The sequence below is a fragment of the Mobula hypostoma genome, chromosome 12 (genome assembly GCF_963921235.1).
Source record: "Mobula hypostoma chromosome 12, sMobHyp1.1, whole genome shotgun sequence".
In the NCBI taxonomy this organism is placed as follows: domain Eukaryota; kingdom Metazoa; phylum Chordata; class Chondrichthyes; order Myliobatiformes; family Myliobatidae; genus Mobula; species Mobula hypostoma.
The window spans coordinates 51,161,031-51,173,971 of NC_086108.1; the positions used below are offsets into that span (position 1 = coordinate 51,161,031).

At 39.3% G+C, this 12,941-nt stretch overlaps 1 protein-coding gene across 2 annotated transcripts in view; it reads right to left on the bottom strand.

The window, feature by feature from the left end:
- Nucleotides 1-12,941, bottom strand: part of kifap3a (kinesin-associated protein 3a) — a 250,021-nt gene that overhangs the window by 125,142 nt on the left and 111,938 nt on the right. For both annotated transcript variants that reach the window (XM_063064071.1, XM_063064072.1), the window contains 2 exons: nt 5,613-5,713; nt 323-431 (listed from right to left, as the gene is read on the bottom strand). In XM_063064071.1, the coding sequence (XP_062920141.1) occupies nt 323-431; nt 5,613-5,713 (210 nt within the window). The remainder of the gene's footprint in view (nt 1-322; nt 432-5,612; nt 5,714-12,941) is intronic.

Sequence of the window (12,941 nt, forward strand, 5' to 3'; positions counted from 1 at the left end):
TCAGCCATGATGAAATAGGGAGCAGATTTGATGGCCCAAATGCCCAAATTCTGCTCCTATATTTTATGGTCTTACGGTCTAATTGAATTGACAACAAACCTACTGAGCAGTAAGCCTGCCTGTCACTGTTACTTTGTACACGTAAATTTCAGAGTAAAAAATTGAAATTATAACGGCACCCTCAGTCTATTTGCATCGATAACTATATGATTTTTTAAATAAACAATTACCAAAGTCAGATAAGGAAGTTAAATCTTTCAGATAACCAGATAAATGCTCAGATTTTGCTTCCACTTAGATAACTGGTTAGGATAAACTTTACCTTCACAGATTAATTGTGCATTTCTCTTGTTAGATGCAAGGTTAATACAAAAGGATATTAATTCCATGTCAATGTGCTCTTCGGGACATTCAAATAACATCTTCATTAACTGTTAAAAGAATAGCACATAAGTAACACATCATTTATTGGCAATGAAAAAAAATTAAAACAATTTTCTCTCCTGTAAATCTTTATAGTCTAAGAAATAAGTAACATTATCTGCAATTTTACTTTTCTAATGAAACTGTGATTACCAGCTGACTATATGAATCAATAATTATTTATCTAAACCCATCCCAATGGGAAACAAACTTGATTAGATAGGTCACGATTTTCAACCTGTGCGATTGTAAATTCCATCTCTACCACAGGAAGTGAAAGTCAGCCGATGGGTTGATAAAAACTTCCACTTAAAAGCTTCAAAGAACTGAACAATTGAATATGAAAAAAGTAATAAAATCTATTTCTTTAAAAATGTTACTCAAGTTTTCTGGCATCAGCTACATCATCTTCCAAAAGACTACAAGAAATAAAGTCACATGGAAGAACGTGCATTTTCTGTGATATACGATAAAGGCTGTGTCGCAGATTAGGAGTTCTGGTGAGCCCTCTTCTCTGAATCATTCCTACAAACCCAGTGTTCATACTCAGTATGATGCCTGGTTCCAAGCTCAGAAAGTGCCATGTTCAAAACAAAAAAAGGATGGAATTAGGGGATCTCAGCTACAATCCTGCAGAGTTCTGTAATTTAACTCAGCATTTTTGCATTCCTATAGGTTATTAATACCCAATGAACATTTCTTCCAAGATACCTAAAACACAGTAAAGTGAGGCAAAACTGTTAAGGCAATACTCAATGACTGTACTCATGTGCAGGATACTGGATTGCGGGCGTTCCTCAACAAGAAAAGAGAAAACAAAATCAGGAAGAAGAAAGAGGCACATCATTTTTCATAATAAGAGAAAAGCAAATTTTAAGATTTGAGCAACACACATAAAAGTTGCTGGTGAATGCAGCAGGCCAGGCAGTATCTCTAGGAAGAGGTGCAGTCGACGTTTCAGGCCGAGACCCTTCGTCAGGACTAACTGAAGGAAGAGTGAGTAAGGGATTTGAAAGTTGGAGGGGGAGGGGGAGATCCAAAATGATAGGAGAAGACAGGAGGGGGAGGGATGGAGCCAAGAGCTGGACAGGTGATTGGCAAAAGGGATACGAGAAGATCATGGGACAGGAGGTCCGGGAAGAAAAGCGGGGGGGACCCAGAGGACGGGCAAGGGGTATATTCAGAGGGACAGAGGGAGAAAAAGGAGAGTGACAGAAAGAATGTGTGTATAAAAATAAGTAACAGATGGGGTACGAGGGGGAGGTGGGGCATTAGCGGAAGTTAGAGAAGTCGATGTTCATGCCATCAGGTTGGAGGCTACCCAGACGGAATATAAAGTGTTGTTCCTCCAACCTGAGTGTGGCTTCATCTTTACAATAGAGGAGGCCGTGGATAGACATGTCAGAATGGGAATGGGATGTGGAATTAAAATGTGTGGCTACTGGGAGATCCTGCATTCTCTGGCGGACAGAGCGTAGGTGTTCAGCAAAGCGGTCTCCCAGTCTGCGTCGGGTCTCGCCAATATATAAAAGGCCACATCGGGAGCACCGGACGCAGTACATCACCCCAGCCGACTCACAGGTGAAGTGTTGCCTCACCTGGAAGGACTGTTTGGGGCCCTGAATGGTGGTAAGGGAGGAAGTGTAAGGGCACGTGTAGCACTTGTTCCGCTTACACGGATAAAATTTGATAAACTTTTAAACTCCAAACATTTGCAACAATAATAGACTAATTTGTAAAAATTAATTCATACACTTTTTGGCACAGGAAGTCAGATTGCCCAGTCTCATATTTTGCGTTCATTCTGAAATAAAATAACGTGGATTAATTCAATCTATAATTAAGATCAAATATAATAATAAAATATTTATATCAAGTAATCGGAATCCAAGCTCACAATCCAGTCTGCAATTGAGTGCAAACATAATTATTCATAAAATCCATAGTTGCAGCCTAGTTACTACAGTAACAAATTTAAGGCTCAAGCAAAACATGCCCCATTTAAATATACTTATTATCACTAGTTACTAACATAACAGCGAAGTATTTGGATGTTGAGGCTATACTGAAGAAGCAGTGATAATTCTTCAAACAATTCCCATATTGAGTATCAGATACCACAGTCCCAGGCTGAAACCACTGTGTCTAGACTCCCTGGCACCTGACTTTACTTATTTACCAGGAATCAGAGGGTTTCTCTACACACAACATTCACACACCTTCCCCTTCAACATCTTTGAATGATTACAGCCAAAAAAAAGACTTTCTACAAGATTCACTGTTCTAGCCAATCACTCTGGAACTTGCTGTCTGTATTGATTATCTTGTGAACTTCAGCAGATAACTTCATGTAAAGGCTGTTTTCGGAAGAAATCTTCAGTATCATTTCAATAATGAAAAAGAAAGAGATAATCAAAGGGAACCATCAGAATAATGGCATTCGTGCTGGTAAAGTCAAACCAGAAGTATGTTACTTAATCAGTTTAAGGCAATCTTTATATTATTATACAAGCACCCACATGCACTGAATTTGAATAACGATAATTCTGTGGCTTTTTGCACCAAAAATCAAATGACTTTTAGCAGCGTCATAGCAGAAATCAGTTCATTATCCTTGGATCTGAGAATACTTTTCCCCTAATGGCAGCCACTGCTGCCACTCTCCTCCATAATAATGTATACAGCTTTGAATATTGTGGGGAGGGGGGACCTACTGGGGGAAGCTGCAGTGCCTGGGTCTCTGGCACCGAGTCTAGTGTTGTGGTTTTGGAGTTTGTTGATTAGACCTCAGGGTATGATTGTATTGAACACTAAGCTATAATCAATAAACAGCAGCATTACATAGGTACTGCTATTGTCCAGGTGATCCAAGGCACAGTGGAGAGCCAATGAGATTGCATCTGCTGTAGTACTATTGTGGTGACAGGCAAATTGCAGCAAATCTGCGTCCTTGCTTACGCAGGCGTTGTTTCTGGCCAAGAACGACCTCTCAAAGGCACTTCATCACAGTACATGTCAGTGCAACGAAGCAACTGTCATTGAGACAGCTCACCCTGCTCTTCTTAGGCACCAGTATGATTCCCATTAACCGTGAATGAACTGGAAATGTCAATCGATGACAGCACATATAAAATCCCAAGGAATGGCTTCCCTATGTTGTACCTGGTTACTTGGGGCCAGTCCAGCCTTGTGGAAGTCTACAATACTGTCTGATTCACATTATATCAGAATGCACAAGGAAGAATTTCATTACCCTTGTTTACAAGAAAACGGAAATAAAAGATCTGAAACCTTCACTGTGAAGGATCAAGACCTTATCGACTGTTGAGAATTGAACATAGAACAGTGCAGCATAGGATCAGTCCCTTTGCCCCACAATGTAGTGCCAAACTAATTGAATTTGTAATCTAATGCCCAACTAAAATAATTCCTTCTGCCTGTACAACGTCAATATTCTTCCATTTCCAAGAGGCTCTTAGATAGACATTAATGTATCTAAGAGCCTCTTGGACACTTCTAGCATATTTATTTCCACTGCCACCCATCACTCTGTATAAAAAAAACTTACTGCCTTTCAATTTAAATGCACATCCTCTGGAATTAGACATTTCAACAGTTAGAAAAAGAGACTAGCTATCTACTCTATCTGTGCCTGTCATGATCATACAAGCCTCTATCAGATTTCCCCTCAACCTCCACTGCTCCAGAGAAAAAACACAAGTTTTCCAACTTCTCCTTAGCACATGCCTTCAGATCCAGACAGCATCCCAGCAAACTCCTTCTGCACTCTCTCCACAGCCTTGACATCCTTCTGATCATAGGAAGACCATAAATGAATGAAGTACTCCAGATGAAGTTTTATAAAGATGCAACTTTCAGTGCCTTGACTAATAAAGGATAGCATGTCCTTGCCTTTTTTACCATTCTAATACCTGTGCCACACTTCCAGTGAGTTATGGACTTAGACCCCAAGATCCCTCCGTGGATCAACACTGTGTATCAATGTTGTACTGTCTCTTTACATTTGATCTCCCAATGTGAAACACTTCACACTTGGCTGTGTTAAACTTCATTGCCATTTCTCTGCAACTGATCTATATCCCACTTAATTCATTACCAGTCTTCTAGGCTATCTACACCACCAACCTTTTGTATTGTCTGCTAACTTACGAACCACCCATCTAAGCTTTTATCCACTATCTTCTTCTATGGGCAAGCATTCTGAATCTAAACAGCACAATTCACAGTGGACCCCAGACACTTAATCTTCTGGATGAGCTGCCTATGAGAGACCTTACTAAAGTCCCATGTAAACAATATCCACTGCTCAACTTTCATCAACCATCAGCGTCACTTCTTCAAAAAGCTCAGTCAAGTTAGTAACCCATGATTTGCCCCGCACAAAGCCACGGTGATTGGTGCTCAATAGGCCATGATTTTCTAAATTAAGCTGAATGTAACAGGCCCTCGATTCCATTTCTCATGTCATTCAAAAACAAAATATACAAAAATTACAGGAAACAAATCTGTACACAAAACCATTCAGTATAATTTTCATTGTATTGAAGAAACTTATACATGTTGTTATATGGAATAAAAAGAGTCAATGATAGAACAGTAACAAAATTGTAAAAAAAATGTTTACTGGGGTGCATATTTTGTTAAAACAGAAATTAAAATGCCACTCAGGTTATAAAATGGAAGCGAAAAGAAATGGGCAGAACTAGACACTAAAAGTTGTGCTCAGGCGAACAGCCTAGATTTGATTAACCTGCCTTTCTCCCATTCAAATTCTGATAGTTCTGCCCCACGTTACAAGTTAGTTGTAAAGAACACGTAAAAGAAATTCCATGTATTTTTAAAGTCAAAGCTGAACAAATAAGCACCCAGTCAAAAAGTACTCTCCAGCATGTGTCAAAGAGCAAAGCTAGTTGTGTGAAAACGTGGAGTCAGTTAGGTAAATCTAAGTCACAAATCTGTTTGTAACCGATGTAATTAGCAAGGTAGCATTAGACAATAAAAAAGTGCTACAAGTAACTGAAAGAAATACAGGAATCACTCAGATAAAGCTTAAATATCTCTATTAAATCATGTTTTCCAAATTATCCACACATTTTAACATCTTAATTCTCAATTGACCACTATCAAATTTTAAAGATTAACTTACTAGCTTATGCAAATTCTTTTACCTGGGGAATGCAATCAGTGTAGGCAAACATGGATTTGAAGCGATCATCCATGGTGATATGGTACAAAATGCACATCACTATTTGTTTATGGTTTTCAGCCCCTGAAATAAAATGTTAAAATAAGATTTTAAGGATATCACATCAAATTTTCAGGCTTCATCTACCCATGTAAAATAAATAGAAAAATAATGTTCTTAAAAAGTGGCTACTGTAAATGGTATTATAATTGAAGGATATTATTCCAAAATTAGCCTGGAAAGCAAACTTCACCTATTTTAACACCATTCTGCTCAAACCTATCTTCCAGTTTCTCCCATACTAACTACCAAATCAAAAGTGTTCAAAGCTCTCACACTTTTTCCCATAGTCCAAGATAAACCAGGAGGCTGCCTCTACTACATTACTTCTTTACCATTACACACTCAAAGGATCTCCCCAAATTGCAGCTCCAAACTCTTATCTCCCCGAGTGTCCCTTAGCTCTCTCATGAGTGTGGCTTATTTTGTCAACAAGAACAAGGTCCTCCTTCTTTATCCCACTGAGAATTCTGACATAAGAATGTGTACTTCAGGAAGGGGAATTTAGGAGAACACAAACTAGTCTTCATTGAAGGGTCAGCAAGTTCCTGGGTGACAGCATCTAAAAAGCTCAATCCTGGCTCCAACATATTGATCCAATCATGATGAGGGCATACAGGAGCTCTACTTCATTAGGAGTTTGAGGATATTTGGTGCAGTTGCAAGAAGAGGTTTGTGAACCCTTTGTGATTACCTGGTTTTCTATTAATTACTCATGAAATGTGGTCCGATCTTTACCGAAGTCACAATAATAGACAAACACAATCTACCCTGAACTAATAACATACAAAAATTGTATTTTTCATGCCTGTATTGAACACATTGTTTTATCGTTCACAGTCCAGGATGGAAAAAGTATGTGAACCCTTGTATTTAATAACTGGTAGAACCTCTTCCAGCAGCAATAACCTCCACCAAATGTTTCCTATGGCTGCTGATCAGACTTGTACAATGACGAGGAGGAACTTTGAACCATTCCTCCATATAAAATAGTTTCAGCTCATCAATATTTCTGGGCTACACTGCATGAACAGCCCTTTTCAGGTCATGCCAGCATCTCATTTGGGTTAAGGACTGGACTCTGACTTGGTCATACCAAAACACAAATTTTCTTTTTTAAACCATTCTGTTGTTGATTTACTCTTCTGTTTTGAATCATTGTCGCATCATCCAACTTCTATTAAGCTTCAGGTAATGGACCACTACCCTGACATTTTCCTATAAAATGTCTTGATGCAATTTTGAATTCATTCTTCCCTCAACGATTGCAAGCTGTCCAGGCTCTGAGGCAGCAAAGCAGTCCCAAAATATGATGCTCCTTCCACCATGCTTCACAGCTGGGATGAGGTTTTGGTGTTAATGTGCTTGCCCTTTTCCCTCCAAACATCACAGTGTGCATTTCTGCCAAAAAGTTCAACTTTTGTCTCAACTGTCCACAGAATATTGTCCCAGCAGCACTGTGGAACATCCAGGTGGTCTTTTGTAAACTTGAGATGAGCAGCAATTTTTTTTTTTGGAGAGGAGTGGTTTCCTCAGTGGTGTCTACGCTGATTTTGCTCACTTATAGTCCCTCAAAAGAACACAATAGCGTACAGGTACGCTAGATGAATTCCTCCATCAATAACAATTAGCAACTAATACAGTTTTATAGTACAGTAGCAGTATTGATAGTGCTCTAATCTGTTCTGTATTTCATTTAAGTACATAATTTATCACTCAGACAAGTGGTAGTTCATTTTCTTTTAATACATTTTGAACTATTTCCGTGAAACTGCGGCTAATTGCAGCAGCAGTTTAATTTGGCCAAAATGTACTGGTCGCAATCTGTCCCAATTAACAGGAATCCATTGAACTTGTTATTGCAATTTGTAGTTTTTTTGTGATGTATTACACTGCATTGCTTCCACAAAACAACAAATTTCATGACATACACCAGTGATAGCAAACCTGAAGCTGGTTGGTATGGTGGGATATCTGAAATCGGAATATTCAATGTTCATATCAAATACAAATACCCAAGTCAAATACAAGATACTGCTCTTTGGCTTCATCATGGCAACAGAGAAAGGTAGATGACAAGTTGGTGTGGAAATGGGGAAACTGAGTAGAAATTATGCTCAAGACAGCTGTTACAGATTGAGAATGTGTGTTTGGCCAAAACTGTTGACTTGTCAACACTTCGTTTTGTGAATTTAGAGGAAGCCACACAGAACCACCAAATACAGTACTCGAGACATGGTTAAGGATATACAGGTGAATCTCTGCTTCACCTGGAAGCGTTGTTTAGATCTCTGGACAAGTATTGCCCTGCAATAGTTGCAAGGAAAAGTTCTAGGGGAACAGGGAGGGTGGGACAGAGGAATAGAGGGATAAGTAGACCGGGGTTCATAGCGTGGCTCCTGTGGAAAGCTGGAAATAGTCGCAGTATGGAGGCGGGGTGGGGGAAGAGAAAGTTGTGACTGGTGGTGGGGTTCTGATGGAACTGCAGGAAATGGCGAAGGATGATATTCCAGATGCAGAGACTAGTGGGATGAACAGCAAGGACCACGGGTCTCTCAACTCGGTATGCGGGAGGGGGTGATAGTGAAATGGAGAAAATGCAAGTAGAATCTCCAACCAAAGTAAAAAGGAATCAATGTTTTCTGAGAAAGGATAACATTTCAGAAGTCCTGGAATGGAAAGACTCATCTTTCTTCCCCACCCCACCACCCACCAATTCATTTCCACATTTTACCCACGAACCTCAGCCTCAACTTTCCTTCTGTCCTTCCTGGCTCCATCCACCAATCACCCACCACGTAACAGCCCATTTCTCACTCTTCTCTCATTTCTCTTTCCCAAAATGCCAACCACCCCTTTGAAATTTCCTCAAGCTTCAGAGACAACACCACCACCAAATACACTATCTCCTTCTCTCCCCTTTCAAATTTTGAAAGGAACTCTTTGCATCTCCCTGGTTTGCTCTTCTATCTCCACCATCACTCCCCAAGGAATGACATTTTACCATGCATTCATTAACACATCTTTCAATCCAACATTCTGCATTCTTGTTCACAATAAACGAAAGGACTCTCTAGAGTGTTATAGAATGGAGATTGTAGAGGTACAAGTACATAGTTCCTTGAAAGTGGTACCACAGGTAGAGAGGATGGAGAAGGCGGCCTAGCAATAAGGATGTCATTCAGCTGGAATGGTTGCAGAAAAGATTAACAAGGATGTTGCTGGGACTGAAGAGCTTGAGCTCTGGAAACTGAACATACAGTGGCTTTTTGCCTGGAGTGTTGAAGGCTGACCTTACAGAGTTATTTAAAATCATGTAGCAATAGAGTCTTTTTCCTGGTGTAGGAGTGTCAAAAACCTGAGGGTAAAGATTTAAAGGAGGGAAAATTTAAATTGAACACGAAAGCAGCTCTTCCCCCCACCCCCCCACACCCACACAGAGGATGTAGAAGAAGCTGTCAGAAGTAGTAGTAGAGGCATGAACAATAATGATATTTAAAAGGCATTCATAGGTATGTGGATTGGAAAGGTTTGGAGAAATGTGGGTCAAATACAGGCATGTGAGTCTAGTTCAGGTTTGTAATTTGCTCAACATGGATGTTGGTTGTGAGGTATGCTTCCATGCTGTACAATTCTATCGCTCTTTGTGGTTTCTTCGCCATCAGAGAGACCAAAAGCAGAACAGTTGACTGCTTTACAAGGCAGTTGTGTTCAGTCCCCGGAGGCATCCAAACTTTCCCTTGCCTGCCATTTTAATTGTCTATCCCAATTTGATCTATCTGTGACCTCATGCATTGTTATAATGATGCCTGGCCCACATTTTAGAAACAGCACCTCAGCTTCTAGCTAGGAACATTGCAACTTTCTGAAAACAACATTGAATTCTTCAATTTCAGGTAACTCGCTTTCACTTTTTATCTCAATATTAGCCAGCTACCACCGGAAAGGTTGTACAGAAGCTAGAACTTCTACAGCACCAACTCCCACCCCCCATCCTCACCACATTCTACAGAGGTTGTATTGAGAGCATCCTGAGCAGCTGCTTCACTGCCTGGTTCGGAAATTGCACCATCTCGGATCGCAAGACCCTGCAGCGGATAGTGAGGTCAGCTGAGGAGATCATCGGGGTCTCTCTTCCCGCCATTACAGACATTTACATTACACGCTGCATCCGTAAAGCAAGCAGCATTATTAAGGACCACACACACCCCTCATACAAGCTCTTCTCCCTCCTGCCATCTAGCAAAAGGCACCAAAGCGTTCGGGGTCTCATGACCAGACTATGTAACAGTTTCTTCCCCCAAGCCATCAGACTCAATACCCAGAGCCTGAACTGACACCAACCTACTGTCCTCTACTGTGCCTACTGTCTTGTTTATTATTTATTGTAATGCCTGCACTGTTTTGTGCACTTTATGCAGTCCTGGGTAGGTCTGTAGTCTAGTGTAGTTTTTGTGTTGTTTTACGTAGTTCAGTGTAGTCTTTGTATTGTTTCATGTAGCACCATGGTCCTGAAGAACGTTGTCTCGTTTTTACTGTGTACTGTACCAGTAGTTATGGTTTAAGTGACAATAAAAAGTGATTTCACTTGACTTGAAGAACAGCTACTTTCCTTCAACTATTCAGTTTTTGAACCAACCAGCAAAACCCTAATCACTAACTTAGCAATACTACAGTGCAACCACTGACTTCCTTGCATTAAAATGGACTTTTTTTGTTAAAGCTGTTCTATGTTTTCTTGTAAAAGTTGCGTATAATTCATGTTTGTTTTCCTTGTGAATGTTGTTTAAAATGTACTATGTGCCTGTGATGCTGCTGCAAGTAGTTTTTCGTTACACCTACAGTATGCAGAAATATACTCGTGCATGTGACAACAATAAACTCGAACTTAACACTGAAACTACTGAAGTACCAGGTTCACAGGCAAGGTTGTCACTTGCTGAATGCTTGTCATTGAGTGACCTTGTAATTCACTAACATACAAAATTACCCAAGATATATTAAAAAAATTTAAATTCCTGTTTCATAATTCCTCAAGATACAGAAAGATATAAAAGGTCATACAGTCCATCATGTCTATGACAGATTCAGAGTACATAAAATCGGTCCTTTTCCCAATTCCACACAACTAACTTAATTCAAGAATGAAAGAACAACAACTGCTCATGATTAAAAACAATTCAACTACATTACAGCAAATAAAAAAAGTCCATTAGCTTTTCTCTTGGTAGACAGCTTCTCCATTTAATGGGGCTGCTGTATTTGCACTGGGTTTTATCAAACACAGGCTCAGTGGGCAGATTTCCCAGTTGCAGAATTGGGAAAGCTGCAGAAATTGATGCTTCCCTGTTGTTCTCCACAAGGAGTCTGCAGAATCAGCATAGGTGGCCTGAGGCCATGCTCTGCTGTGTGGAAGGCTGCACTGAAGTATGTGTTCTGTATTGGGGGGTCTAGTTAAGGGCTTATTTGCTTACAGATCTGAGTGGATTTTACTGAATTACAATGAAGGTTGAAATGAAGTCACTCAGTGAAGATAGGATATTTTATAGCACTTGAATAGATGGCAGGGGAAAACTAATTTTAAGTGAGAAGTAAAAGAGATTAAACAAGGTGAAATACTCAAAAGATAAACACTAAAATGAGTGGGAAAACAAACCAAGATATGATGAGATACTAAGCATCACATCACTGCCACAACATACAAGGTATAGCAATGATAGGCAATTGGGAACATATCATGAACAGCAAACTGACAGTGACCAAGTAATATGAATTTTTGATAAATATTGGCATAACACAGAAAACAATCTGCCAATATGGGATCTCTTACACCAGTCTGGGAATGCACTTATGGCCTCAATCTTATGTCTCATCCAAAAGGAAGCAATTCCTTTAATACTGCACTGGAGCTTTACCCTTGAAGAGACTATGAACCTACAACTATCTGACTCAATAGCAGAAGTGAAACCAGCTGGACTATGGTCTGCACAAACAAGGTAACAATAAAACATATTTAAAATATTAGAGAACTCCATTTAAAAAAACATGTAATACAATAACTTATGAAGGCATCCAATTCTCTTCAGATAATAGATTTTGCTGGGTGAAAGACTATATGAAATTGATTTGAATGTGCAGATCTTTGGACAATGATGCTTAAGTTTACAGCTTTTCACAAGTAATGCACACTTCAAATTTAACAACCTATTTGTAAACTTTATCTTTTTTTAGGAAGTCTGCGCAAGAGACAGAAACTCAGGCAATATTTGCACATAGTCTATTAAAACCATGTGTGTTTTGTCCAACACCAGGAGAAAAAAAAGCATCTCCACTTAATTGAGAAAACAGGAGGAAGCATAAATTTTACTGCCATCAATAACTTCAAGCAATCCTGATACAACTTTACTGCACCCCCACCAGCTGTGGCAGATGGTTTTAGTTAGGGTTTTTGCCACATCTGACCCCTGCTATTACCTCACTTCATTTGTAGAAAAAATGTATGATTGTTTATAAGCTGAATAGTAAAAGATTGGCCCTAAAAATAACAAGCAATGGTCTATTAAATCTAAAGAAGAACTACAGTAGCAATAAGGGCCTCTTTTATAGTAATCTGCAAGATTAATTGTCCCCCAAAGTCTGGTGAGGTAGTTAAGTCAGATACATAGATTTTGGCAGCAGTTATGTTAACTAAAACAGACAAGAAAAGTATATCACACAAACAGCATTATAACATACTTAATATTAACTCTTAAGGGACAAAACAGCACAGAAGAGATACAAATTTTGAAAATAAAAGTGATTAGCTTATTCCTCTGTCAGCTTCTTGGTTCTCCCTTCCTCTGGTGGATACAATGGGATGTTTTCCAGGGTTTATTATAAGTATCATGTCTGCCACTCCATAACAGATATAGAAAACATGAACACGCTAGCATTGAGTGCTCTCTACATTAATTGAACTTTGAGAACAAGTGAATCTTCCTTACAGAGGAATACAAGTGTAAAAGAAACTAGAAGCAAATTTCAAAATCAAGGTGGCTCTATGTTACAGTCTTCCCAGTTTCTCTTCACACTCTCTAACAAAGTCAGCTACAACTTCATTGTAAAATATACAGTGACTTTCTGCCAACTCAATGCAAAAGAGTAATCCTTTGCTTGCACTTAATGAAGCTTTAAGTTAGAAAAAAAAGTTATAATCATTAGTGACTCTATGTTAGCCAAGATGACACATTAAAACAATTTCACTTTAGAAAAT